Consider the following 25699-nt stretch of genomic DNA (forward strand, 5'->3'; position numbering starts at 1 on the left):
TTTCAGGGGGCGGGAGCTGTGTGTGTGGCGGGAGCGGCTCCAGGTATGAGGTGTAGATGGCGTCGGGGGAGTCTGGGAAGGCAGAGGGACTGAATTGGTGCTGTCTGGTGGGTGCTGAGTTCCTCAGCCGGGCTGTGGTGGGTACCGTTTGAAGGGTGCCGCCGGCTGAGGGAACGGGCAGGGGTCCCCTCAAAAGGTGTGAGTCCTAAGCAAAGCTTTCTCCCTGCTTTTTCTGCAGGTTTTCCACCATGAGGATGCAATGCCTGCTCCCTACTCTGCTGCACCTCTCCCTTGTGGTGCTGGGGCCTAGCGGTGAGTGTCTGAGCATCCCAGGTTGGACCATGGGGCTCCCTTAGGCAGGGGCCAGTTCCACATCTGTAAGTGGTGGAAAAGGGCTGCTCTGCAGTGTCCCTGTTACACCTCTCTGGGGAGACCTGTGCCCTCTTCTTCCATGATACCGTTGACTTGGTGTGCTCCTGCACAGACAGTGCTATGCTAAGGCACTATTGTGATGGAGCACTCACCTCTGCAGAAACAGGTTAAATACTGTCTGTGGTGCAGTCAGCGATGAGCTGGGGAGCTCTCCTGCCTTTAAATAAGGTCTTAAGAACACTGTGTAATATAGAATCATAGAATAGTTAGGGTTGGAAAGGACTTTAAGATCATCAAGTTCCACACCCCTTGCCATGGGCAGGGACACCTCCCACTAAACCATGCCACCCAAGGCTCTGTCCAGCCTGGTCTTGAACACTGCCAGGGATGGAGCGTTCACAACCTCCCTGGGCAACCCATTCCAATGCCTCACCACCCTCACAGTAAAGAACTTGTTCCTTATACCTAAACTTCCCCTGTTTATATATATGTATGGCAATAAGAAAAAAATCATCTGTTTTTTTTTTCTCCATTTCTAATCTTATTTACCTCTTTGTTCTTTTTCTTGTCTCTTGTGTCCTTTAAACATACAGTGAATAAAATAGACTTAGATTCCAAATGTCAAAATCATTGACATGTGACCACCTTACGGTTTTGATACCGGTTTTATTGGCTCTTGGAATCTCAGCCTCTCTTGAAGTATTATGTGGTATAACACAGCTGAATTGTTGCAAGTGTGCCACTTAATGGTGATATTTCAGAGCACTATAGTAAGGTGCTTATGATTCCTTCAGTGTGAAGATAAATATACATTTGCTGGAACATCTGGGCACCTGAATTGAATTGTGACCCAAGAAGCTATTTTAAAATAGATCTGGGGCATTTATGACTCCCAAGTTAGTAGGATCACATCAAGAAACAATTAGCGTGGGTTTGAAGTATCTATAGCCACCTCTTGGCGTGAACTTTTGTTGCACTTCAAATATTTAAGTTGCTTCCTTGTAATGAGTTCAAGTGACAGTTACTTCTCTTTTAAAGTTTTTTAGTCTCCTTGAAATAAGCTCCCGTCCCTTTGTTGTTTGCCATATGTACTCACTGTATTAATCTGACACCACAGGTACCAATGGACAAAATGTCTACATCACAAAAGAAAGCAGGTGGTTCTTCTGAAGGAGCTATTAATTATTCACAGTAATTGAGATGTGTAGGGTTGTTTTGTTTTGACTCTTTTTTTTTTTTTTCTGTCTCAGATGGAGTTGTTGTATTGTCTGTCCCTGAAGTGGTTTCATTCGAAAGTGGAAGTTCAACAAATGTCACGATCTCTCTGAGGTAAAATAATGATTGCATCTTTACTTTCTTTTTGGAATGGGAGATGAGCAAGCAGGTAGGACTTGGCTATATGCTTAAGACTCCCCTGCAGACTCAGTTAATTGTTGTTCATACAGAGTAAATCTTAATGGTGTGACTGCCCATTTCTAGACTATTACATTGCTTAGTACAGTATGGATCAGGATAGTACAGCATTCCCATAAACATCTTTGATTGGCCTCTGATAACACCCCATGCCATTTGTATGGGAAGTTGAGCTGGAAAATATGTTTTATACTGTCTGCCCTATATTAGCTTACTGAACTGTCTTATGTAAGTGAACATAGAGTTCCTTCATTTCTAAAAATAGATGCTTAAGAGAAACTTACATTTCCTAGAAGGATCACCAAGAAAGAAGGTTTTATCAAGCAAACAGAACTCAGTTTCTAGCAAAGAAATACAGCTAGTCCAGAGTGGGGGCTGATGCACCTCAGTCTCATTGTTTAGTAAAAAAATGCATTGTTTACCCATGTTTTTGCTGTGTCAGCCTCTTCCCAGGAAAGGACCGTTAAAAATATGCACCCCCTCACCTTTGGATCTCAGTTTGTGTAAAGGGAACAGTCACATGAAAATCTAAGAGCTGTGATAAAGAGGTTCTGTGGTGTATGACATTCGTTGTTTGCAAGAGGTGTAAGGATTTAGCAAATACTCTCCCAGAGCCTTAAAGCAATCTTTGTGAACTCAAGCACCAGTCTAACTTGTTTTTTCTGCCTTCACAGGGCTCCATTAAATGAGACACTTGTGATAACTTTTAACATTACGCACTCATCAAAGCACAGCACCATTATTGAACTGCCTGATGAAGTAAGTGACAGAACAGATTTCTGACCTTATGCAAAAGCCTTCCACTAGTTTGGTGTAACTCTCTTTTTTCTTCCCTCTGCTTTGTCTTGCAGGTACAATTGCCTGCAGGTCACACTAAAGCAGAATTCCAAGTGAAAGCAGATGATGTTGGACAAGTAACAGTTTATCTTTATACAATTAATTCCAACTTAACTGGGTGAGAAACTGGTTTTTAGTTCCACTCGCTATCTTACAGCTTCCTATGCTCTGGGGTAACTACTTCCTCCTTATAGTTAAATAGCTGATGGGACATGGGTGGTATGTAGCTGAGATGTGTCCCTCCAGCAATCCCAAAGCTATTCAGCTAAATACAGGGTATGGAAGCAGAGTGATAGTCATGGTATTTTAGACTTCATTACTAAATGACTCATGAGTTCTTGTGGTTCCTTAGTCTGGTTTTAATAACCCCTCCTAAAAGTATCAAAACTACTTGTCAACTTGTCTGATCTGGGAAGCATTTGATTGTAAATGTCCATCGGGATACTATTTTTAGTGTGCAGAACTTGTTCTGGAGTGCAAACAGCCTGATGCAGCTCTGTGCCTGTGTCACTACCATGAGATACAGGCGTCTTGCTTTCTAATTAGTTTCTCTTTTCACAGATGCCTGTCCTCCCTAATAAAAAAACAATCTAGAAAGATGGAGAAAGTTGGATTGTATTTGTTGCCCAAATGCTACTGAGTAATAGGATGCTTCTGTTTTACTTCCTTGTTTTGCTTCTGCTTTTAAGGCTCTAAGCAAATGCAGAGGTAAGCATGTGAAGTGCTCAACAGGACGGGATGATCATGAGGCTTTGCTGGCAGGCTGTGAAAAGTGAAACTCTGCTCTTGCATAACAGATGTTGTGCTATGAAAGTGGAAGCCATAAGCACAAGATGACTTTTTTTAAGATTTCTGTGGTAATGGAGTGGAAAAGAAAGAGGCAAGAAGGAAAGGGCAGGTTGAGGGTAGGAGTGAGAGATGTCCCAAACACAAGTGCACTAAGGAAAAGGGGAGCATCTCAACTGAAATTAACTCCGAATCTCTTGCCTTGTCTCAACACCTGCTCTCTGTTTTCTCAAAGCAGAACACTGCAAAATCTCCTGAAAAAGTGTGAATTATTAAAAGTGCAAATTAACTCATTCTCTTTGCATTACCCATCAGACCTAGGATTCAATTTCAAGTGATTCATAGCATCATAGTGAGATACGCTGATGAGGTGATTGGCTGGATCTATTTCCTTGCTTGGTCTATCTCCTTTTATCCTCAACTCTTTGAGAACTGGCGTCGAAAAAGGTAAAGAGACTTCAGATGCGTTTGCAAGTCAGTTAAGCACTTACTTCTTCAAATCATGTTCCTAGCTTCAGTTACATCCATCTTGGTTATTGTGAATTATGCATGAAAAGACGGGGCGGGGAGGGGGGGAAGTAAGGCAAATACAGGGCCTGAATAAATGCAGCTCTAGTGAGCTTTTATGCATGCAGGTCAGAGGAAAGTGCATGCATCCTGCAGACACCTAATCCTCAGGTTTGGCATCCAATACTGATTTGTGATAGAGGAGGCTTGCCCATTCACTTTGGTGTCACTCTGTAAATCATCTGGCTGAACCAGTTGTGATGACCACTTTCAAAAATTACTTACCTTGTGAGCAGTTTGTACTGTACTCATTAGGCCAGTTCCCTTTAAATTAAGTGGCTCTAAGTAGAAAAATTATTATATATGAAAACTAAAGCATTTCTTCTGGCAAAGATGCACTACTACTTCCATGGATTCAGGCTGGAATGAATTTATCAGACTATCTGAGCTCATGGCAGCATGAAGTTAAACAGCAGGGACACAGCTGTGACAAAGCTGTCATGAGTACAAGTGCCTGGCATATGAGGAATATTTCACCTTGCTTCCTGATAGACTCACAGCATCATGTTACAATGCCTTTCATTTATATAAAAAATTGCCTATAAATCAGTACGTTGTAGGGTCAAGTTGTTGCTGGAACTGCCTATAAAGATCATGCATATTTCTCATACATTTTTCCTCCCTTTTCTAGCGTTGTTGGACTAAGCTTTGACTTTCTAGCATTAAACCTTACTGGCTTTATAGCATACAGTGTATTTAATGTTGGACTCTTCTGGATACCCTTAATTAAAGTAAGCATAATTATCTCTTAGTACTTGCCAGGGGTTGGGTATCTGTAGAAGGGAATTAAGGTATTTAGTTGCTTTTGGTTTCCCTTACATTTAGGAGGAATTCTTAGTCAGTTATCCCAGTGGGGTGAACCCTGTGGCTATCAATGATGTTTTCTTCAGTCTCCACGCAGTAGTCCTAACTCTCCTCACCGTTATGCAGTGCTGCATCTACGAGGTAAGTGTCAACACTGGGCTCTGCCAGAGCTCCCTCTGCCGGGCACCTCACCACTCACCGTCTGCTCCTTTTGGGCTCCAAAGTTCTATTCGTGGCACTTTCTCTGGCCTTTCAAGAAGTCAGGCTTCACAATCCATCTGCCTTTACCTTTCCTGAGCGAGGAGCAATTTCAGGAAGCTTAGCTACTTCAGCCTCGGGATGTTGTGAGCTCCAGCTTGTTAGGTACTCAAAATAACTGAGGCAAACAGCCAAGTTCATAAAGTTCCCTAACAGATCTCTAGCCAGCAATAGATTACAGTTCTACACAGAACAAATGCTGCTTTGTGCTTTTCTGTTTCCTCACTACATGGACCATTCTTCAAGGTATGTCCCTGGGGATTCCCTGCAATTCATCCAGCTTGTTTTTTTTTTTTTTTTTCTCTCAACTTCCTTTCTCCTAAAACAGTTGCAAAGATCCTTTTATAATTCCCACCGTTTTCAGGTGAGACTGCTTATTGTAGTCAGGTTTTTCTTTAATTCTCATTGATTGTTATACTTGGGTGGTCTTTATTTAATTCCTGTTGTAAAAGTCTTTGATGTGAACAGCTAATTTTCTCTAGCTGATAAGTTTCTCTCTTGGTACTTCCTTTGGTAATGCTAAGCCTAAAAGTCTAACAGCCTGTGTGTCACCACTGCTAGGTGCAATAGTCTTTTCTAGTCAAGAATTAGAAGGCAATCATGAATGAACCGTTTAACATAATGGCATTAGCAGCCTTTTTCATATGTAGGAGCTCTTGATAGCATCACACTGAATGCAGGAGACTGTTCCAGATGTGGCACTGATAATAGGCATCATAAATACTCAAGAATACTGCCACATAGTGTATTTCACTTCATGTCCACTTCATGGACAGCAGTGTTCCAAATGATTGATGTTGAATATTGCTCATCAGCTCTTGCAAACCTATAGCTTGCTGCTGTAGCACTCACTTAAAATTCCCTTGTGGTATGATCCTAACTCATACAAGAATAGCTTTGGACTGTAACTTTGCATAGTCGTGTATATTCTGTATCTTACAGTGTGTCTGGGGATGTATGGTTAGGCTGGTCTAAGTGTATCTGCATTTCTGTTTCAGAGAGCAGCTCAGAAAGTATCTAAAGTTGTTGTTGGGCTACTGGCACTTGCATGGATCTTCACGTTTACGACACTGTTTCTTGCTGCAGCTGAGGAAATGACATGGCTACAGTTCTTATTCTGCTTCTCTTACATTAAGTTAGCAGTCACACTGATAAAATATTTTCCACAGGTAAATCTGAACTTTTCTGCTTTTATACTACATTTCTCTCACCCTAGCTTGTCATGTGTGCTCTTGAAAGTCTGACTAAACCAGCAGTGATTATTTATTAAGTCTTCTAGTGACAAAGCCAGAGTAGTTACACAGAAGGCTTCTTAAACGTTAGTCTCAGAAATCTTGTACGTGATGTGCTGACCAGCTTTGTGTTGCGCTCTCAGGCATACATGAATTACTGTCGAAAAAGTACAGAGGGATGGAGTATTGGAAATGTATTGCTTGACTTTGCTGGTGGAAGCTTCAGTCTTCTCCAGATGTTTTTGCAGTCATACAACAATGGTAAGGTTAGAACTGAAGTGGTGGGGCCTTTCTTAACAGGTTGGGAGAAGCCTGCTACAAAGCAGGTATTAAACCAGTAGGTCATTTTTGGAGAATGATGTTTGTGCTATAGTATGGGTAGATGTTCTTATATAAGAATAAAGAATCTCTTCCTTGAAAACAGAAAATGAAATAGCTATTTTGTAGAAACCATATGAACAGTTATCAATTAGCTTTGCATAAGATGTGCACTACAGTTAGTTTTAAGGTGTATCTAAGCAGTGCAGGTAATAAACATGAACTTCTCTAATATGCATGACATAACCTTTAGTCTTGAGACAACACTACACTTGAGGAGTTAGTTTTAACTTTCTAATTTGGTGTTTGACAGATCAGTGGAAGTTAATATTTGGAGATCCAACCAAGTTTGGCCTGGGTGTCTTCTCCATCATCTTTGATATTGTTTTTATGGCCCAACACTACTGCCTTTATAGGAGACAAGGGTATGAACCTTGTGAATAACATCACTTCTGAAGACAAAAACTTTAAGTTGAACTTGCTCTACCCTGGCTGAGGGCTTTCAAGATGCCTACTGACAGTTCTTATGTGTTTGTACTTTGATCCTCTCGGGTGTGGAATACAAACTGTTGCCTTGCAAAATGCCAGATGCCTTAAAGGACAGCAGCTATCTTGACACTGCTTGCAAATGGAAGACTCATGCCTGTTGAAGCTGCAAAGGCAGCTTAGTGTGAGCTGTCCAAGCAACATATGGCTCTTTTCCCATTAGCAACAAGGAAAAGAAAGACCAGAGTGATGTCTGATTGGAAGTAATGCACAAAGAGCCACAATCTAGCTCCCAAACATCTGAGATAATGTTTAAGCAACCACTTAGTATCTTAATGTAATGACTGAAGACTGTGGATGTAAGTGCTGCTGCTGCTGCCTCCTCCTCATGTACTGATCACCACCACTCAGGTTGGTTGTTAACAGCTGTAGTGGTACATAAAAGAATGAGGTTGGTAATTCAGGTTCTAGTATTTGTGTATTTTTAATATTTTCTATTAAAAATACGGAGAAGCAGAAATTGTATTCTTATTTCACTGAAAGCTCTCTCAAAGGTGCTAAATAACTAGTGTACTTACTTCATTTTCCTGAGTTCTGCTGCTATACCTTGAATCCTAAATGGTTAAAGAGTTTGCTAAGTCTTTAATAAGTGGATCATGTTAACAGCCCCATAATTAAATACATGTTTTGTTCCTGGGCAACTTTCCAACTACATGTGCTGTGATCAAGGTCTTAAGTTACATTTAAGCATTATACCCTTTAAAAGGACTAGAAGGGAATCCATGCATTTGTACTTTGAACAGTATTTAAAAGCTCAAATGCTAATGTGTCTTATGAGGTGTCAACCTAAGGAAGACTGGGACACTTCTCTCCCCTGCTGGAGTCCCAGTGAGGTATGACAGATCACTAACACTGCAAACATCCACCAGTGAAATCAGACATTACTAACTTCAGACTGCATTGTGCTGATGTAGTCCACAATTCACTCCGAGCCAGAAAAAAGGTCTCAGCTGGGGCATTCAAGAGATGTGGCATTCTTAAAATGTAAGGACAAACAGCTCATGAAATCCACCTTTGTTTTATTGTGTGTAAAATCAAAGTGAAATAGTAGTACAAATAGCAGTGTATCTTTATAGTAAAAAAAAATAACTTTCAAGTTGGAAGCCTTAAAATTTACCATTGAATTCTTAACTTACAAAATTCAAAAGCAGTATTGTAGTAATTCCATAGATATAAAAATGGTAAATAGGCATCTGCTGGTGTGTACAGAATAGTCTGAGATGCATTAATCAACATATGCATGTGGCACAGCAGTAATAAGTTAGTCTGCCACCTCCTCATGTTCTATTTACAACAGCTTACCTGAAGACTGCTTAAGTATAGGTATGTATAAATCAACTGAAGGGGATTAAGAACTCCAGGTTTTTGATAACTGTAAAGGTAGCTGGTTAACAAACCACCAGGATGCTAGAAAATTATCTCAGTGTTGCAGCAGGAGCCTTAAATCCTGTGGCATGTTGATTTAAACTGAGTATCTTACCAGAAGCTTAAATTTGGTCAGGAGGCACTTTTGCATGTTATTGGTATATTAATCTCTTCCATCCAATAAATCAGTGATTTAAGAAAAGTCTTCTAGAAGACAGACCAAAATCCACCCCTCCCATTTCAAGTCCAATAAACGTGGAATGAAGAACTGAGGACTCTTAATACAACAAGCAGCTCTTTCAGTAAGTTCAGCAACAGTTTCTTCTTTCCTGCTCCATATTCCTTTCATTTAAACTTGATTCATTTCATTTTACAAATTACTTGGGAACAAGGAGAATTAAGTTTTTATGCTGACAGTGAAGTTGAACTGTAGTGTCTATGAACTTGTAATGTCCTTCACAGGCTTTACACATGAACTTGTAGTGTCCTTCACAGGCATCTGACATTCCTGTGTAACTTAGCTGTTTCTTATCTGAAGAGGCTGCTTTGTGCAGGGAAATCTACAGTAAACCATAATGCCCCAAACCCTTTGGCATGCTTTGCCTAGCTAGCACACAGAGTGGGATTAGTACAGTGCTCCTCCCCACAGCAGTGAGCAACTCTTAATTCTGGCATTTTAGTTTGATAGTGCAGAGGGGACAGGACAGCTCACTTCCAAAAGCTTAAGCACAGCAAACCCTCTTCCATAGCAGAAGCCACACTTCCTCTTAAAATAGGAATCATTTGTGCTACAAAAGAATCCTTTTGGAGTTAAGGCTTTTCCAGTTGCTTCCTTAGATAAGTAGGGTTTGTCCCTGTCCTCCTACAAGCCACAACTACAGTAAAGTCTTAACCATGTACCTGCAGGGAAGACTTTTAGAGAAGCACTCTGCTGAAGGGACCAGAATTCTACTACTGCCAGTTACATCAGAAGAAGGAAAAATAAAAATCAAAATCATGTTTACCACAGTTAGGAACATGCTCCCCTTCCAGCCAACCTGTTCCAGCCTAGGATTTGCTTCCTTGCTTGACCATCAGTCTATGTATCTCCCTCCCCAACCCTTCCCCAACTCAGTAACTGATTAGGACATCAAGGATTGTTGCACAGCCTTCTGCAGAGATTGCCTGGTCACCAGCAGCCGTACGACTTCTTCATTCCTTTTTGTCAGCCTCTTCCTTGCTTGGTCATGGGTCACCATTGTCATATCCCAGCCATTCACCTGGGAAAAACACCTAAAATGAGGCATGTGTGTGGACTCACAGGTGTCCTGTAACTGTTCAATAGAGCTGTGTAGTAGATACACTTGTGCCATTCATCAGCTTATTTATAAGCCCCACAAACCATCCTGGAAAGCACCCAGAAGACAGCATTTCCCCCAGAAGACACTTCCCTGCAGCACACACCTAATGCTGTGTTAGTACTTGTCTCATGATGGTGTTTACCTGCATGATCTTATCTCCAATCTGGAGTCCTGCAACTTCTGCTGGGCCTCCTTCTGTTACCCTTGTTACATAGATACCCTAGGGAAAAAATAATAAGTGTTCACTTACTAAATAAAGGACTATTAAATTCTTAAGAGCCAATCAAAACCTGGAGAGGGGCTTTGGACAAGGGCCTGTAGGGACAAGACAAGGGGGAATGGCTTTAACCTGCCAGAGGGGAGACTGAGATGAGCTCTTAGGCAGAAGCTCTTCCCTATGAGGGTGCTGAGACGCTGGCACAGGGTGCCCAGACAAGCTGTGGCTGCCCCATCCCTGGCAGTGTTCAAGGCCAGGCTGGATGGGGCTTGGAGCAAGCTGCTCTTGTGGAAGGGGTCCCTGCCTGTGGCAGGGGTTGGAACTGGATGAGCTTTAAGGTCCCTTCCAACCCAAACCAGTCTGGGATTCTATGATTCTACAAAAACACTATTGTATGTTACAGGCTCTAGTTAAAAGCAGGTTTGTTCAGTGCTGGAAAACAGAAGAGGTGGAGAGCTAACAAACCAAATCTAGTCTGCAAATGATAACATAGCAGAGAAGTAACTTTAATAGCCAGCTATGTGAGAGGACAGAATACAGACACCAGTTGAATTAGCTAGCCGAGTTGAACATACTCGGCCTTTTGCAGAGATACTGGCTATGTAAAATGAAGAGCATCTGACCTTGTCGGTCTTGTCTTCGGAGAAAGGATTCTGAGTAGGATCCTGATCAATGCCACCTCCAATGCTGAACCCCAAAATCAAATTGTCACCTTGACGAAGCTTATGTATTTCAATTCTTTGCTGTAAAGAGAAAAATAGCTGAGTGTTGTGATGAAGAAGAAATCTTGCCAACAGCAGCTGGCTACAAGCTGTTCTCAGCCCTGCCACAGAACAGCAGGATGGGAAACCACTTGCAAACTCAGCTCAGTGGTGCTCCTGCCACCATACAGCCAAGCTCCTTAACTACTCCGAGCTCTAGATACAAGGGAAAACACTAGAAACAGAGCAGGTCTCTTGAACCATGAGTCATGCCTTGCCAACCAGCAGTCACTCACAGCAAGACTCATCTTGCTCTCTGCCCACGTCCCCATGTTCCTGTCCTATCAGTGAAACAACAACCTATTATTAGGATGGTTCTTTTTCAAGATAACTTATCGGCACACTTGTAACCCAGAGGCAGGTGTTCCTTGCTGTGTCTGATGATTGCAGGCATCTGACAAACTTCGTGCATTATCCAAGTACCATATAAGCAGGTATCCCTGGTCGCTGCAGGAGGAGGACTAGGTGACCTTCAGAGGTCCCTTCCTCCCCAAGCCACCCTGGGATTGTTCTCCAGCAGCTCTCAGGCACCGAGCTGCCCAGGATCTCCGCCAAACCGGAGCGGTCTCCCCGCCCTCAGCCCAGCGGGGAGCGGTGCCGCACACACAGCTGCGGAGCCCCTTAATTAGAGCTCCACTTCTGACCCCGCCAAGACAAAGCGGGTGCTCATCCCGCCGCTGCCGGGCAACGGTTCTCCGCACACCGGGGAACGCGCCTCCCGGCTACTTCCTCCCCCTTCCGCCAAGCACCCCCGGGACAAGCGGCGGCTGCAGCCCGTCCCCGCAGCCGGGCGGGGCTCCTCCCCGCTTCCCCACTCAAGAGCGGAGGGGCCTGCGCGTGGCTCAAGTGACGATTCCTCTATAGGCACTATCAGCCTCCGCGGCAGGGAACGCAACCATGACCGGCAACGCTGCAACCCGCGCCCTCCGCCCCGCTGCCAGCCGCACCAGCACCAGCACCCCCGCTCCGCTCAGCAGCCCCATCTCACCACCACAGCGGTGACCGGCTGCCCCGGCACGTACGACATGACCCCACCGCCACTGCCGCCGCCCGAACAAAAGCGCCTCGCCCGGCCCCGGCCCCCGCCGCCGCCAGCCAATCGGGTGCCGCCTCGCCCTCAGCGCAGGCGGGGGAGTCGGAAGTGAGGCCGCTTTCCCGCCGTCCCGCGCGCCCAAGATGCCTGACAGGAGCTTCCGGCGGGGCGGTGCGAGGCGCCGGGGTGACGGTAGGTTGGGCCCGGTGCGGGGAGGAGGGCGAGGCGGCGGGAGGTGGCCTCGGCCCTCGCGGTAACGGGCGGTGTGCGCTGTCCTTCCGCAGGGTACGAGGCGTGACGGCAGGGCCCGGCCGAGGGGTCCCGCGGAGCATTGCGCCGCCGTGGATGAGAGGTACTGAGTGGGGGAAGGCGGGCGGGCCCCGCGGTGCTGGGGGCCGGGGAGAGGTCTTCCGCGTCGGCGGCGGCTGTTGGGCCTCCACCGCACTGCGGAGCCGAGTGGGCTCAGCGGGGGCGGTACGCAGGCAGGGCGGCCCCCGCCCGGCCCGTACAGCGCGTGTCTCCTTCCCACCCAGAGCCGCTGGGCGAGAGGAGCTCCGGGAGCCATGGCCGCGGTGGTGGCCAAGCGCGAGGGGCCTCAGTTCATCAGTGAGGCGGCGGTGCGGGGGAACGCCGCCATCCTGGACTATTGCAGGACGTCTGTCTCGGCACTGTCGGGCGCCACGGCGGGGATCCTCGGCCTGACCGGCCTGCACGGCTTTATCTTCTACTTCCTGGCTTCCGTCCTCCTCTCCGTGCTCTTGGTGTTAAAAGCCGGGCGGCGATGGAACAAGTACTTTAAATCCCGAAGGCCACTTTTCACGGGGGGGCTTATAGGAGGGCTCTTCACATACGTCCTGTTCTGGACTTTCCTGTACGGCATGGTTCATGTCTACTAAACAGACCAGGAGCCACGTTAGCTGCAGTGGTTTTTACTCGAGCAGGAGGACTGTTGCCAGAACTCACCTACACAACTAGGCCAGCTTACCTTTGAAACTGTTGTCCATCGCTTGCATTGTTAATACTGTCAGTAAATTATGTCCAAGTACAAATGAAGTGGTAGCACTGTTCTAATTAAACTGAATGTGAACCACTACTTGGATGCCTCCCATGAATGTTTGTTTGGTGGTTCTGTCCCTAATTGCAGGCACAGCCCTGGGTTTTGGTTCATGTAGTTCTCTGGTTTGGATAAGACACACCAGTAACACTCCCCTCTAGATTTGCTGCCTGCCTCTACACATAAAAAAAATTAAAGTCACATGTAACAGCACTTTTAAAAGTAATCCACTGACAGATATTGCACAGTAAGTTGTAATTAAGTATGTGTAAAAGTTTGGTGCATGAGTCTATTTGAGCTGCCAGTGTCAATGTTATCTTCCCCAATTGCTACATGTACAAACCGTCAGTAAATGACACTGGTTTGGATGCTCTTAACTGCACACACAAAAGTCACTAAATAACATTCTCATGAGCCTTTGCTCCTTTTTAGTGCTGTTGTATTCAATGAAACAACCAAATAAGAGCAGCATCTTGCTACCTGCCACCTCAGTCTGTACTGAACACATGCTGGCATTGAGCTGTGCTTTGTTCTGGTGCCTTACACCTAGCAGAAACAGAAAGGAAAAGTCTGTGACTGACCACACAGGTAATATCTTTACTGCAGACCTTCTTGTGCAAACTTAATGTTTAATTGCATTGGTTACACAAGTATGTATCACAAAGAGAAGGTGGTGTGTCCCACCTACAAACCACACTGTACAGAAGAGTCTTGCAGAGCATTGCCCAAAGTGGTGGATTTTACTGCTGTGCATTAAATACGGGGGGGGGGGGGGGGGGGGAGTGGGGGTGTTGGGGAATCAAAGAAACAAACTCCTGAGAAAGAATCTGGTTATGTTTTATTAATAGCAGTGATTGTGGGAATTGTTTTAAACAAATGGTAGAAAGAAAGGAAATATTCTACGGAATATGGTGGGGGCTGAAGACTTAAATTCAGGAAACAGCTTTGGTCACCTAATGAGGACGTTTTGTCCCGTTGGAACATTGGTGTCAGTAGAGCACAGTCAGCTTTACATGTTTTGATGAGCTACTCAGTTTCCCTGCTTTCCTCTCATTATCAGTCACTGCCTGCTGTTACCTGCTCTGTGCTCTAAATGCCAGCTCTTAGGTGACAGTGGAGGCAGCTGGGACCCTGCCATGGCTGAACTGACCCTCCTCCTGCTGTTCCTGAGCCCAGCACAGCTCCTTGCTGCAGCTGTTGGAAGGCTTTTCCTGGTGAAGTACCATTTCTAGCCCTAATGGTTACACACACCCTACAATAAAGGTGATCGCCCTGCCATGGCCCTTGTAGAATAACGTGCTCTTGGGCTCCGAGCGCTGCTGGAATTCTGTGTTTCTCTGCACTTCCGACAGGATGAGTCCTGCTGCTTCACATCTTCTCCTGTGTGTAACACAAGTGGGAGTTGGGAGGCAGGGGATGTGTTGTATCAGCTTCAGCCCTCGGAGGGCCAGTGGTGTTTCACATCCCAGCACATGGAAGCAAAGCACAGCCTCGGGATAATACTGACTGTTGCAGGTACAGATATATCTACCAGTAGATATGAAAATGTTCACTTGGTGCCTTCTTTTACCTTTTATAAAATCCTTTTATAAATCCATAGAAATGGCGCACTCGTGCAAGCTCAGGATACCAGAGAACATCTCAGGGAAAGAAGGGCAGTCTTTAAAGGACTTTTTTCCTCTGGGAATCCCAGTAATAAGACAGTAGACCTGATGTGGGGCATCTCCACCTCCCAGAGCTGGTGTGATTCAACACCTGTAGGGTTTTCCTGGCATACGAGCCCAGCCAGCAGACTCATTGCTGTGTCTAGAGCCCACCAACCTGGTCAGGGCTCTGATTCCCATTTAGCGTAGGACTAGATAAGGATTTCCTGGAAGTGGACCTGAGGAAACAAGCAAAGGGGACAGCCAAGGCAAGCAGGCTGGTTTTGTTCAGGAAGCAACATGGGTAAGAGGTTCCCAGCCAGGTCTGTTATACCTCACCACACAGGCTATTATCTGCCATACACTTAATGCCCCATTCTTTGGTTTCATGAGGCTTTAGAGCTCTTGGAGCTGGTCCAGTTCCATCCTTGGTCATTGCAGACAGTGCAAGGCCATTAAGTCCAACCATGACACAGCAGCTGCCTTTGCTCCCCAGCTAATGACAGCAGTGAATTACAGAGGGAAGGAGTCACTTGTCTAAACTCATTTAGAGGAATATAATTTCCTGCAATTAGCCTGTGTTTGCCATCAATGTTTACTGTGTTCCAGTATCTCCTATTTCTAGAAGTCATAACAATAAAGCCATTACATTTATACACAAAGCCAAGCCCACTTACTTTACTTCCTCGTACTTTTTGCCTCGATAGAAGTTACTCTTTTTAATCAGATACAGCAGCACTAGGTCACAAAAGAAAGCTCCCTGCAGAGAGAAAGAATTTGTGGTTTATCTTTAGAGTAGAAGAGGAAATGTTCTGGTCTAATGAGCATTAAGGCATAACTGATAGGAGCTTTATTTTCCTTCATAGGCTTTGCAATCCTCAGGGTATTTAGACCACACAGTACATTAACAAATGCTGTTAAGACAGGACACAGACACACACCTGGCTGAGCAGTCAGAGCAGCAAAAACTACCAGAGAAGATCTAAAGCAACTGTCCTATTTTATCCTCGTAACAGTTAAATGAGGGATCTGGGTCCCAGTATGTTACTTTTAAGGAAATACATTCACTTACCGCTCCCATGAGAGCAAGCCCCGAACCAATATTGATAATAGTGGGAATGATGTTAAATTTGCCTGCCTAAAAGAGAAAAGGTTATGAAACACTCAGTGAAAGAACAACCCAAGAGACATTTAAGGGGGTGGTGTTACACAGGGGAAGCTACTGGTGCCCGTGGGTGTTTTGTTAGCAATAAGCATGTACAACCCTAGATTTGCAGTGAACAATCTTGGACACTAAAGGTCTGTGTGTGTCTCAGAGCCAGCTGCCCATGGCTGCATTTCTGAGCTTGCCTCATCCCTGGATTAAGCTGCTTTTTCCCCCAGTACATGCATGTGGGGAGCAAGTCTCTGGGGCACATTTTCTTCTGTGGGACTTTACTGAGCGTGAATTTAGGTAGAAGAGGTGCGGACTCATCCACCTTCTCCTTTCATTATGCAGGGTTAGCTCCACATAGGTACATGGCAAGAGCCCTTTCCTATGACAAGCCAGAAGCTGTTCTCATCCCAGAGCTGCCTTCCCACTGAGAAACGTCCCTCACCCTTTCTCTTGGCAGGCTCTGAAATATTCCGGCCTGGGACCTCACCTTGCCATTCACCATCACATCAAAGCGGATTCCATATGCTTTAATGAGCGTCCGGTAGTCGACCCCCTCAGCATCCCGGTAATATTTGGCAAACCTGGAATACAACAGTGCTGATTTTAACTCCGTCATCTGTCACACACACACAAAAAAAACCCCACCATCTGAATTCACCTCTCTCTTCAAACAGGTCTATTCCCCTATCAAAAACAGTTTAGCTTGCCATGAGCCTAACTCCCTCCCTCCCCTCCTCTGCAAAGCAGTGTGCTTGGCTGGAGCAGCGGCTGGCACAGGCTGGTCCTGCCTCACTGCCAGCCTCCAACACCAGCATCTCAAACCAGCTCAGCCCAGCTGTGGTGCTGCATCGTATCCTCCTCTGTACTCACCTGAAGTTATACCCAGAAGAGATGGGCTTTTCTGCAAACTTGTTATCCAGACGGCTAAAAGAATAGTGAGGATTACATTCAGAAGGGGCTTTATCAAGATCACAGTTCCATTCAATCTGAATTCCTATCACACCACCCTTAACAAAAGAGAGAGACAGTGTGAGTTTAAGTTTAGTTCAATTAATGTGTCTTTAAATTTGTCAGCTCCTTGGGCAAGATTTCCCTTGGGACAAGAACGATTGCACTTCTGGTCACGGACACGTGTACACACACATCTGGATGGGCTGAGTTCATGCTTATGATATTAATCACACTACTGAATGTACAACCCTAGTGCTGCAATCCTGGGAAGAGGTTTCTCCTCCCAGGACACTGATTTCACTAATTTAAGCAGCTGTACCATAGCTCTTTTATGCAGGGGTGAAATTCACAAGTGCAGCAGCCAGCACAAAGCCTGCACTCTTCCCACCCAATGCCTCATACTGGCTACATCTTTCCCCCTGTTCTTCTCACATCAGGTTGCAGCCTGTCTGGTGCTGCAGCCCGTCTGGTGCTGCAGCCCCACTACTCCATGCAGAAACATGTCCGTTTCCCTCAGGGGAAGCTTCCTGGAGTGTTCTCTGAGCAGAGGAGCCCCACTGGCCTTCCAGAGTTCTGGGTTTAAACTGATGGTGTAGTAGTGTTGAAATTGATACAGCAGTGGTTTGGGCAGCCCCAGCTAACAAATAACTGACCTCACCGTCTCCTCTGCACTACCCACATCGCCCTGGCTCCCATTCCCTGGGGACAGGATAAATGGGAACAGCTTGACTTTAAGCATCCACTGCACCTTGTACAGGAGGCAGTTTCCTGAGCAGTCAGCAGTGACTCTCCTCATGGCCACCCAGAGAGCAGTACAGCTAGCCAGGAAGACACATGAGGCGAGGGGCAATCCTACCTCTGAGGCCATTTCCTGAAAGTTGCTCCCAGCCCACTGAACGATGTTCCCCAGGAGGAAGATGGGGCAGTAAGGATGCTCCGTGCTGTAGCGGCAGCTCTTCAGGTAGGACTCATTGTTGGTTGCCAACACATTCATCCTACATGTAGGGAAGAGGGAAATCCACCTTGTCTCCCTCTTTGCTTGCCTGCACATCCTACACCACCACAGCTGCAGAGATCGGAGACTTCTCCAGCAGCCTCGTACACAGCAGAAATGGCACCTTGCCACCAGCCTGGTCTCCATTCGACCCTCTCCATTGCTACCCCAGGAAAGCAGTCTGCCCACAGAAATGACCTCCAGGCCAGACAGGGACTAGTCCAGCTGAGTGTAGGCTCAAGAAAGGACTCCCATGGAGCAGGCTGCCACAGTGCTCTAGGGGCACTTGGTTTTCTCAAATGAAGATGCCAGAAATGTCTAGCTAGGCCTGGGAGAACAGCAGGAACACACCTTTCTACACTTCTTTATTTTGTTCATAATGTAGCAGCAAATGCAAACAAGTTTTTTTAAGTTTGCGTTTCTGCAACCTTGTCCGGGCATTTTCATTTTTGTGGAAAAGGAGGAATATCTGGGAACAGCAGCAGCTCAGGAACTTGGCTATGCCCTCGCTGGTGGACAGGTCCCCCTGTTTCAGGGGCTCTGGCACATCCTATGCTGTAGGATCCATCACAGACCTCATCTGGTGAGGGATGCATTATCCCAGTTGCAATCTGAGAAGCTCCAACCCCTCATTATCTCCTTGTTCCCAAACAGCCTGACCGCTGCACCTCAGAGGAGGGGGTAAGTGCCTTCCTATCCCAGCCCTCAGGCAGCAGAAGGACAATGGAGCAAACCAAGGCTATTCCTTCAGTGATGGAGAGGACAGAGGGATCTCCAAGCACCTGCACTTACTTGGAGAACTTAAACTTGGGGAAGCGGACTGAGTTTTTGATGTAAACAGTGAAGTTTTCTGCACTGGCGAGAAGTGGTTTCCTGGAAGAGAAGGGGTTGTTATCCGTCTGATGTTTGTACGCTGCCCACATCCTAAACTTCAGCTGCAGTTTTAGCCATAGCCAGATTTCACCCGTGGCTCTAGGCCAACCATAGGACCTTCCTGCACTGCCAGCAAGGAGCTGGTGAGCAGTGTGCAGGCTGAGGGGAAGCCCTGGGAGATGGAAACAGCACTGGGACCACCAGTGAGCTCAACAGGGATGAGCAGGGGGCCAGTCCTGACAAGGGGCCATGCAGAGCTCGCTCCTGTACTGGAACAGCCAACATTCAAGCAAGCATCCAAGCAGAGGGAACCCAGATATCACCCTACGTGAAACACAAGCCAAGCAGCTCAAGCTTGGAAACAGCAGAGGATGGCCACATACTTGGGCTTGGATCTTTTCTCCACTGGGCACCAGGCCAATATCTCACAAGTTCCTCTGATGCTGTCCCTGTCTTTCAAACAACGGCCAGTCTTAACCCCTGCAGCACAGACAGAAAAGGTCACACAGAGCAGCCACCTCCTCCCCTTACCTACAGGGCACATGAAAATCAGATGTTTTTCACTGCCACCATGAGCCCTCCTCCCTGTTGTGAAAGGGGCTTTCAGCTGGAGCAACCACTCCCTTGTTGCTTCTCTGAGCAGCCTGGGGTGCTCTGGCCCAACCATCACAAGCTGTGAGCCAGGCAGCAGTCTTAGTAAAAGACAGTAAAGAAGAGAAAGTCCTTGCTGCTGTCTGTAGCCAGAGATCTCTGGGGTTGTAAGTGGGCTGATGCCTCTGAAGGAACATGACTCTATCAGACAGTACAGGAGGGACCCTTCCCTTACCATTGCCAGCCACCACTGCCTCCCCTGCCATGCAGTCCCCATCCTTGTAGCACAGGGCATCGGGAATTCTGTCACTCTGCAAGGAGGAAGAGAAGTGAGACCTGTGCCAGAACATGATACTCAGACAGTTAAGAAAGTGCTGCTGATGTGGGGTGAATTCTCCAGAGGGTGATGAACATGAAAAACATGCAGCTGAAGCGGTAACCGTAAGTTGTGCAAATAGCTCAGCAGCATCACACTGCCCTCACACCGAGGTTCAGCTGTGACATCCTGTTTTCGGGCTCTGCTCACTGTGCAGAGGGACAGGCTGGGGAAAAAACAGGCAGGATGTCACAGTACTTCACCTCAAGAGATACCACTATCTTTTGATTTTAAGCTTTGACTCTAGAGCCAAAATTACCCTCCTCTTGGCTGCATGCTGGGTTAATGCAATCACTGGAGGACAACTGTCTCCTGAACAGACCAACTGTGCTCAGCCTTGGCCACAGTAACATGTCTTGAGACATGGAAAATTAATCTCTGCTACAACATTCCCTGGATGGCCAGTGTCCTCTTCCCACAGCCCATTCTGAACCACATCTCACAGAGGACAGTTCAGTATGATGCAGAAAGACCTCATGCCTCTGGCCCATAAGGCACATTCTGGAAGGTACTGAGCAACTTCCCATGTCCTGAAGATAACAAGAGCCTGAATGTTCAGCCCTTCCCAGAATGGAGCTCTTCAAAAGTCTCCTCTATCCACAACTACACAGAGTCACTTCAAAGTTATTTTTCACGTGGCCTTTTCTGACCCTGAGCAATCACTGCTCTGGTCTCATTTCTGGCTGGGCAGGTGTCCAACACCTTCAACTAAAGTCAGCAAGGCTCTACATGATTAGTGGCTCTGGAAATTAAGAACCTCCCAGTTTTGCAGTAGCCCGGCCGATTTTCCCAAATCAGATGTTCTACTACAGAGAAAAACCATTGGCCTTCCATCTTTCCTGCGGTCGTTGCTCCATGGGTGTTCTCTGCCAGTTCTTACCCCCGGTTTTGTAGGGGTCTGGGGGCCAAGGGGCTCAGTTCTTCCTACCTCAGGACACGTGGCTTGCCTCTGGTTTGGGGTCACAATCAGATTCGTCATGACAAAGAAGACATTTTCACCCTAGAATAAAGTTAAGGCAGGGTTAGAAAACCTGTTTAACTCTTAAAGTACCTGTCATAAGGAGGATGCAGTTCTCTGCAGAACAGAAGTACCCCCTTCACTCCTGATGCTTTTCAGGCTGAGATACAACAGTGCCTTTGAATATTTGTTTGGATGAGGTTGGTGTGTCTCTATGGCTTAAGGGGTTCTGCTTCGGAGACTGTGTTAATCTTGGGAGCAGGCCTGCTGAGCCTTGCCCTGTTGGCTCCTTGGTGAGAACTTGTCCTCCCTTTCCATAAGGACACAGTGCCTGACTGGGGATCAAAGGCTGCATAGCAGTGAGGAGCTGTGGTGTTTGCTCTAAGCTAAGGCCAGGCTGGCCTTTCCACCAACAACCATACCGGAAGACATCGTTCTACTGAAGGGCAGAGACAATAGTGGTGGGGTGATGCCAACCTGTGGAGGGATGACATAGTCTGCCACATCCCACAGCCTCTCCCCCAGCTCCGAGGTGTTGGTGAAGGCAACCCCCTTCAGCTTGGTGATGACAGAGCTCTGGAGGGACGTGTCTGTGTCCTGGTAGCCCTTCTTGACAATGAACACCCACCTGCAAAGAACAGAGCAGGCAGCAGCATTTGAAAGTGGGGTCAGGGAACAAGTTAGCCAGAGGAGATTGATGCCAATGCCAAAGGTCAAATCAAAGCATGCCAATGACACCAAACCCTTTGCAACTACTACTACAAATTTAGAATAAACTCTGACACAAACTGTGCTTGTCTACAGCACTGGAGGAATAGTTAATCCCAAGATCCCACATGCAGGGAAAAGTGTAATAAGTGGTCATGGGGCAAAACCACAAAGCCTCCCACCTCCCTGTCCTGTGTTACCTCAATGGAAAGGGGAAGGGCAGGGCTCCGTCTTCCTCAAGATGAAAAATACCAACAGCTTCTGCAAGTTGAAGTGAGGAGTGTGGCTGGTTTCACAGATATGTGACTCTCCCATTTAAGCAGCCTGCCACGAGGCTGCCAGAACAGCACCAGACCATGGCTGGGGAGAGGCGTCTCCTGCAGGTGAGCTGAACATTGCTAACAAGAACCCATAGAGAATATTCTCAGCTGCATACAGGATCTTTCATAAAACAGTTGATGGTATTGACCTGACTGTACCCTGGACTCTGTGCTGGCCTTCAGGCTTGTCACTAGCACACTGGAAGAGCTGCTGCCTCACTAAGCAGTCCAGGGAAAAGCTTTGCTTACTTCTTCCAGTGGAAGCAGCAAGAGCTCCTTATCACTGGGTGAAAACCCCTCTGGCTCAAATGAGATGCTTCCAGCTTCCCTACAACACTGCCAAAGTCACCTGCCAAGACAAAAAATCACCCCGACCCTTGAAGAAGCTAAGGGTGCCAGGGGAGGTTTGTGAGAAGGATGCAGGTTGCATTTGCTGGTGCAGGTCCCCTTTGCAGTGCACTGACCTGGAGCACACTGCTGCATTCAGGAAGGGAAAGCAGCCATCTCAGGCTAAGCAGCACTGACACATGCTGCCCTTCACCTGCTACTTGTGACAAAGTTCAACATTAACATTCCCCACATTCCCCACCTCTGTGACATTTCCTACTTTCTTGTTTTCCACCAGCCATGAAGTCACTGTAGGCAACAGTGCCAAAGGTTTGCAGAAGGCACCAGACACCTAGGGAAGGAAATAGCCAGTCTCTGAACACTCACTGGTCGTGCTATATCCCCTTTGGTCAGAGGATGCGTTCTCAGTAATGTTATCTACAGGATTCCTCCTTTAGCAGCTAATACATGCCAGACTGCTGAGGCTTCCTTCTGCCCTGCTGACTAAAGCAGGCTCTGGAACTATACACCTTTCTATAAATAAACTCAGCACATAGAAATGGCTCTGCTATATTCAATCAGTGAAAACATGAGGCGTGCGAAAGGTGAAGGGACTCAGTGGAGGTAAAGATTTAGGAATCACATTTTGAAAATCCTCAGAAACTCAGGAAGCAATGGCACAGGCATCACATGGGTTGGATAATTCCAGGTCTGAGCCTACAAGCTGCTAAGAGTGTTGCTGTCATGTCAGTGTGACCAGCCTCTTACAGAACTGGGCCTTTTCTGAGACGTGCTCTGCTATCTTCATGCCAACTCACCTTGCTCTGAAATACATGCAAGGGAGCCCACGTTCACACTGCCTCAGCCTCCACAATCCCAGCTGCTGCAGCCCACTCCAGCAAAGAAATCTGCTGCTTTGTGCTTAGTTCCCTCCCATTTAGACTCGAGCATGTCATGCAGTCATGCACACAACCCAGGTTTGCCCCAGGGCTCAGAAACTGTGGCATAAATGCCATTGTTTCTCATGAGGCAGGTGTTAAAGTTTGGCACCATTCCCGCCAAATACAGAAGGTATAAATAATGCAGTACAAAGCCATAAAGCCATTTGATCTATTTTTAACCTGACATTAATCTGGAAGGTAGAGCTGAATCTAGCCATCCTAGCAGGTTAAAATATCAGATATAATCTATTACACATTACAAAACCCAGCTGTATAACCAAGCACGACTATCTGCATCAAAACCATAAAGCACAGCAAGCTGTCACTGTGTACAGCGTTTCCTACACTTATCTTCCTCACAACACAGTAACCAAAGGCAACTGCAGCAGTATGTGAAATGCAGAGGGATTCTTACCCCACCAGGTAAGCCAGGATGGAGAGCTGCACCACTCGATAGAGAATCCCCACCTTCTTGCTCTTCGCAATGACGTATTTCTCTGTTTTATAATCAAAAAGGGATAGAAATAAACTCTTCCAAGCCACCTGCCCCATGCTCCCGGCTTGTGCAGTGGCTGGAACAGGCAGCAGTGTTGCAGCTCGCATTATCCACACGTGCTCTGCATGGAAACCTGACACACCAACCCCTTCAGAGCTATCTCCTCCCTCACAGCAGCTGCTCTCTGCTCAGACATGAGCAGCTGCACGAACACAAGATCCTTCCTCAGCTGCTTTTCAGCTCATTCAGCCTCCAGGGAAGCCCCTGCCTCAGTTTTGCTCCCAAGCTCCATTCTCTCCCCCACAGTCATAAAATGTTCATAATGAAACATCTCATAGCATTAAGTCATGTTGCAGCATGCAAGTCTTTTGCTGTTGGATATTAAAGCCTTTCTTTAACCTTTACATGATGGCAAAGCACTTAGTTAACATGTTTAATTTCTTAAGTGTTTGCATGAACAACGAGAACTTGAGTCCTTACCAGGGATCCGAAATACTTGCCTGGCTACTACATCTTCCCACCAAACCCCCAACTTAAGAAACTAATAAATAAATTCTGTGTGTGGTTAAAGGATCAGTCACCATCATATCTCACTAAAACACATCTCACACAGCACAACTCACTAAAACAATGAGAACTGAGCTAGGAAAACAGAGATACAGAACATGCTGCCTGATGAAAAGCCAAAGGGAAAGGAATAGGTTAGCCCCCACTGAGATGAGTCTAATTTATTAATAGCTGGTGGTGCAAGAGGTGACTCCCAGCCTAACAGAGACTCTTGCATTGTGCAACGACATGAAATGACCATTACTTAAACCGAGAGGGGTGGACACTGCCTCTGGCTAAGGAGAGAACAGAGCAAGCTCCAAGATGGAAAATGTAGTAAGCCAGGATCTCCAGGGGCTTGGCGAAAAGAGCTGGCATACCTCACTGAGAGGAGATCCATCAGCAAGCAGGGACACAAACTAGACTGTGCCCTTTCCAGGGGGTTCTTCTTGGATGTGACTGCTCACATGCTGACTCTATTAGGGCATAAAGGGTTGTACCTGGTGTAAGGTGCAGGGTTTACTGCCTTCATGCATTAGCAGCCAATTCGCTCCCACCTGAGCACCCAATTAGCTCCTACCTGAGAACCCAATTAGCTCCTGGGGTTTTGCAAGGGCTGGGAATACTCTTGAGATTCCATGGTGTGCAGCTGCAATGCAGGCTGGAACACAGATCAGGAGAGCAGGTTCCACTATGGGGGCAGTGGGCAGTGCAGCAAGGTAACCTGCTCCAGCACACACATACCTCTGCCCTATGCACCTCCTCCCAGGGAGAATTATTCTCAAGATCTTGGGTTTTAGGAAAACTTCTATCCTTTGTCCTCTTTAAATCCCATATCACATTTAAACAGGTGAAGCAGATTTTTAATGAAATGTGACAAGGCTGCTCCAAACCACAAAAGAATCATAGTGTAATAAGGAAGAAAACACTATCCGAAAATTACCTAATTTTACCCCTCATCCCACACCCATCCCTAGAGTTGCCTTCTGCAAAAGGCAAACCTTTCTCCAACATCTGCAAAACGAGAACAGAAATCTGCCTGTGGCCTCCTTTTAACCTGTGGCTGCTAGACTCCTCAGCACCACGGTGGGCAGGTGCTGCTGCATGTGGCTCTTTCATGAGGGGCTCCTGGGGTGCCAAGGCAGGAGCCCCCCCCGTGCAGCCCCATCGGTCCCAACCCTGTGCCCTCTGGCTCAGGCCTACCTCCAATCCTGTTTCCAGACTTTTCAGTCACACTTCAGCCTCACCTCTCCCACTGCCCATGAAGAACCCTATCTGCACATCCCACTTTGGCAGTCCCTCTTTATCTCACAAAACATTTTGACTACTCCCCAAGCCTCTCCTGGAGCCCAATTTCTCATTCAGTCATCTGTTACAGTCTCCCTCTTCCTCAAATAGTGTCTGGCCACTGTACCCACTCTTCCTTACCAGATGCCTTACAGACCAGACTGTCACTACTGCCAGTCTTAAAGATCCTCTGCATGAAAGCTGGAAGCAGAAATAAAAAGAAAGTCTTAAAACATCTAATAACCTAAAGAGACAAACCCTCCAATAAAACTCTCCCCACTCCAGGGAGGAAGGAGACCATGGCGATTCATGAAGCCAGAAACAAGGAAGAAAGGTAGGCTTAGCCTATCTTCCCTCACCATTGCCTGGACCCTGAGAGCCAAGAGGTTAGCACTGAGGACTGGGCACAGAGGGACTGAGCCAGCTCCAGGAACCAGAGCTGGATGGAGACAGGGGCATCCTAAAGGAGCCACCACCTGATCATCTGTCCAAGCTGCTCCTAGATGAGAAACTTTGCAAGCACATGCCGCTGGGTGACAGCCAAGCATCATTTCTGGACATCGGTCTGGTCCCACAAGAACACCATCTCCTTGCCCTGCCCGTGCTGGAACTGCTCCAGGGACAGGACT

At 46.7% G+C, this 25699-nt stretch overlaps 4 protein-coding genes across 5 annotated transcripts; 2 read left to right on the top strand and 2 right to left on the bottom strand.

The window, feature by feature from the left end:
- The first annotated feature begins 166 nt into the window (after positions 1 to 166).
- Positions 167 to 7822, top strand: CTNS (cystinosin, lysosomal cystine transporter). The gene is made up of 10 exons (XM_061470323.1): positions 167 to 312; positions 1623 to 1701; positions 2460 to 2544; positions 2637 to 2740; positions 3724 to 3855; positions 4607 to 4706; positions 4801 to 4920; positions 6036 to 6206; positions 6413 to 6530; positions 6901 to 7822. The coding sequence occupies exons 1-10, from the start codon at positions 249 to 251 to the stop codon at positions 7029 to 7031; spliced, it is 1104 nt and encodes a 367-aa protein (XP_061326307.1). The 5' UTR covers positions 167 to 248; the 3' UTR covers positions 7032 to 7822.
- A 1597-nt stretch (positions 7823 to 9419) lies between these two features.
- TAX1BP3 (Tax1 binding protein 3) lies at positions 9420 to 11967 on the bottom strand. The gene is made up of 4 exons (XM_061470325.1): positions 11805 to 11967; positions 10679 to 10798; positions 9981 to 10058; positions 9420 to 9757 (listed from the first exon to the last, which is right to left on the bottom strand). Exons 1-4 carry the CDS (start codon positions 11841 to 11843, stop codon positions 9620 to 9622), a joined length of 375 nt encoding a protein of 124 aa, XP_061326309.1. The 5' UTR covers positions 11844 to 11967; the 3' UTR covers positions 9420 to 9619.
- Positions 11968 to 12117: 150 nt separating this feature from the next.
- EMC6 (ER membrane protein complex subunit 6) lies at positions 12118 to 12942 on the top strand. Its single transcript, XM_061470326.1, has 2 exons — positions 12118 to 12201; positions 12383 to 12942. The coding sequence occupies exon 2, from the start codon at positions 12413 to 12415 to the stop codon at positions 12743 to 12745; it is 333 nt and encodes a 110-aa protein (XP_061326310.1). The 5' UTR covers positions 12118 to 12201; positions 12383 to 12412; the 3' UTR covers positions 12746 to 12942.
- A 1372-nt stretch (positions 12943 to 14314) lies between these two features.
- On the bottom strand, positions 14315 to 23412 carry P2RX5 (purinergic receptor P2X 5). 2 transcript variants are annotated; one of them, XM_061470322.1, is made up of 12 exons: positions 23157 to 23412; positions 20923 to 21073; positions 20416 to 20487; positions 19347 to 19422; positions 18904 to 19000; positions 18440 to 18520; positions 17510 to 17648; positions 16573 to 16709; positions 16190 to 16283; positions 15619 to 15684; positions 15224 to 15306; positions 14315 to 14785 (listed from the first exon to the last, which is right to left on the bottom strand). In XM_061470322.1, the coding sequence occupies exons 1-12, from the start codon at positions 23342 to 23344 to the stop codon at positions 14710 to 14712; spliced, it is 1260 nt and encodes a 419-aa protein (XP_061326306.1). In that variant the 5' UTR covers positions 23345 to 23412; the 3' UTR covers positions 14315 to 14709. The 2 variants fall into 2 exon arrangements, with proteins under 2 accessions (XP_061326306.1, XP_061326305.1); XM_061470321.1 differs by having other exon boundaries at positions 20368 to 20487.
- Between the last annotated feature and the right edge of the window lie 2287 nt (positions 23413 to 25699).

The sequence above is a fragment of the Pezoporus flaviventris genome, unplaced genomic scaffold (genome assembly GCF_033815535.1).
Source record: "Pezoporus flaviventris isolate CSIRO_AGI_PZ_B2104156 unplaced genomic scaffold, CSIRO_AGI_Pfla_v1 ptg000063l, whole genome shotgun sequence".
Taxonomy (NCBI): Eukaryota; Metazoa; Chordata; class Aves; order Psittaciformes; family Psittacidae; genus Pezoporus; species Pezoporus flaviventris.

Coding starts and splice junctions, on each gene's coding strand:
- TAX1BP3 (XM_061470325.1), bottom strand. CDS start 11,843: ATGTCGTACGTGCCGGGGCAGCCGGTCACCGCTGTGGTG. Junction 10,799..11,804: donor AGCCGGTCACCGCTGTGGTG/GTGAGATGGGGC, acceptor TTCTCTTTACAG/CAAAGAATTGAAATACATAA. Junction 9,758..9,980: donor TTGGAGATAAGATCATGCAG/GTAAACACCATC, acceptor TGTTTTTCCCAG/GTGAATGGCTGGGATATGAC.
- EMC6 (XM_061470326.1), top strand. CDS start 12,413: ATGGCCGCGGTGGTGGCCAAGCGCGAGGGGCCTCAGTTCATCAGTGAG.
- CTNS (XM_061470323.1), top strand. CDS start 249: ATGAGGATGCAATGCCTGCTCCCTACTCTGCTGCACCTCTCCCTTGTG. Junction 2,741..3,723: donor ATTAATTCCAACTTAACTGG/GTGAGAAACTGG, acceptor ATTACCCATCAG/ACCTAGGATTCAATTTCAAG. Junction 4,921..6,035: donor TGCAGTGCTGCATCTACGAG/GTAAGTGTCAAC, acceptor TTTCTGTTTCAG/AGAGCAGCTCAGAAAGTATC.
- P2RX5 (XM_061470321.1), bottom strand. CDS start 23,344: ATGCGAGCTGCAACACTGCTGCCTGTTCCAGCCACTGCACAAGCCGGG. Junction 16,284..16,572: donor TCTTCTGGGTATAACTTCAG/GTGAGTACAGAG, acceptor GTTGTATTCCAG/GTTTGCCAAATATTACCGGG. Junction 15,307..15,618: donor GGCTTGCTCTCATGGGAGCG/GTAAGTGAATGT, acceptor TTCTCTCTGCAG/GGAGCTTTCTTTTGTGACCT.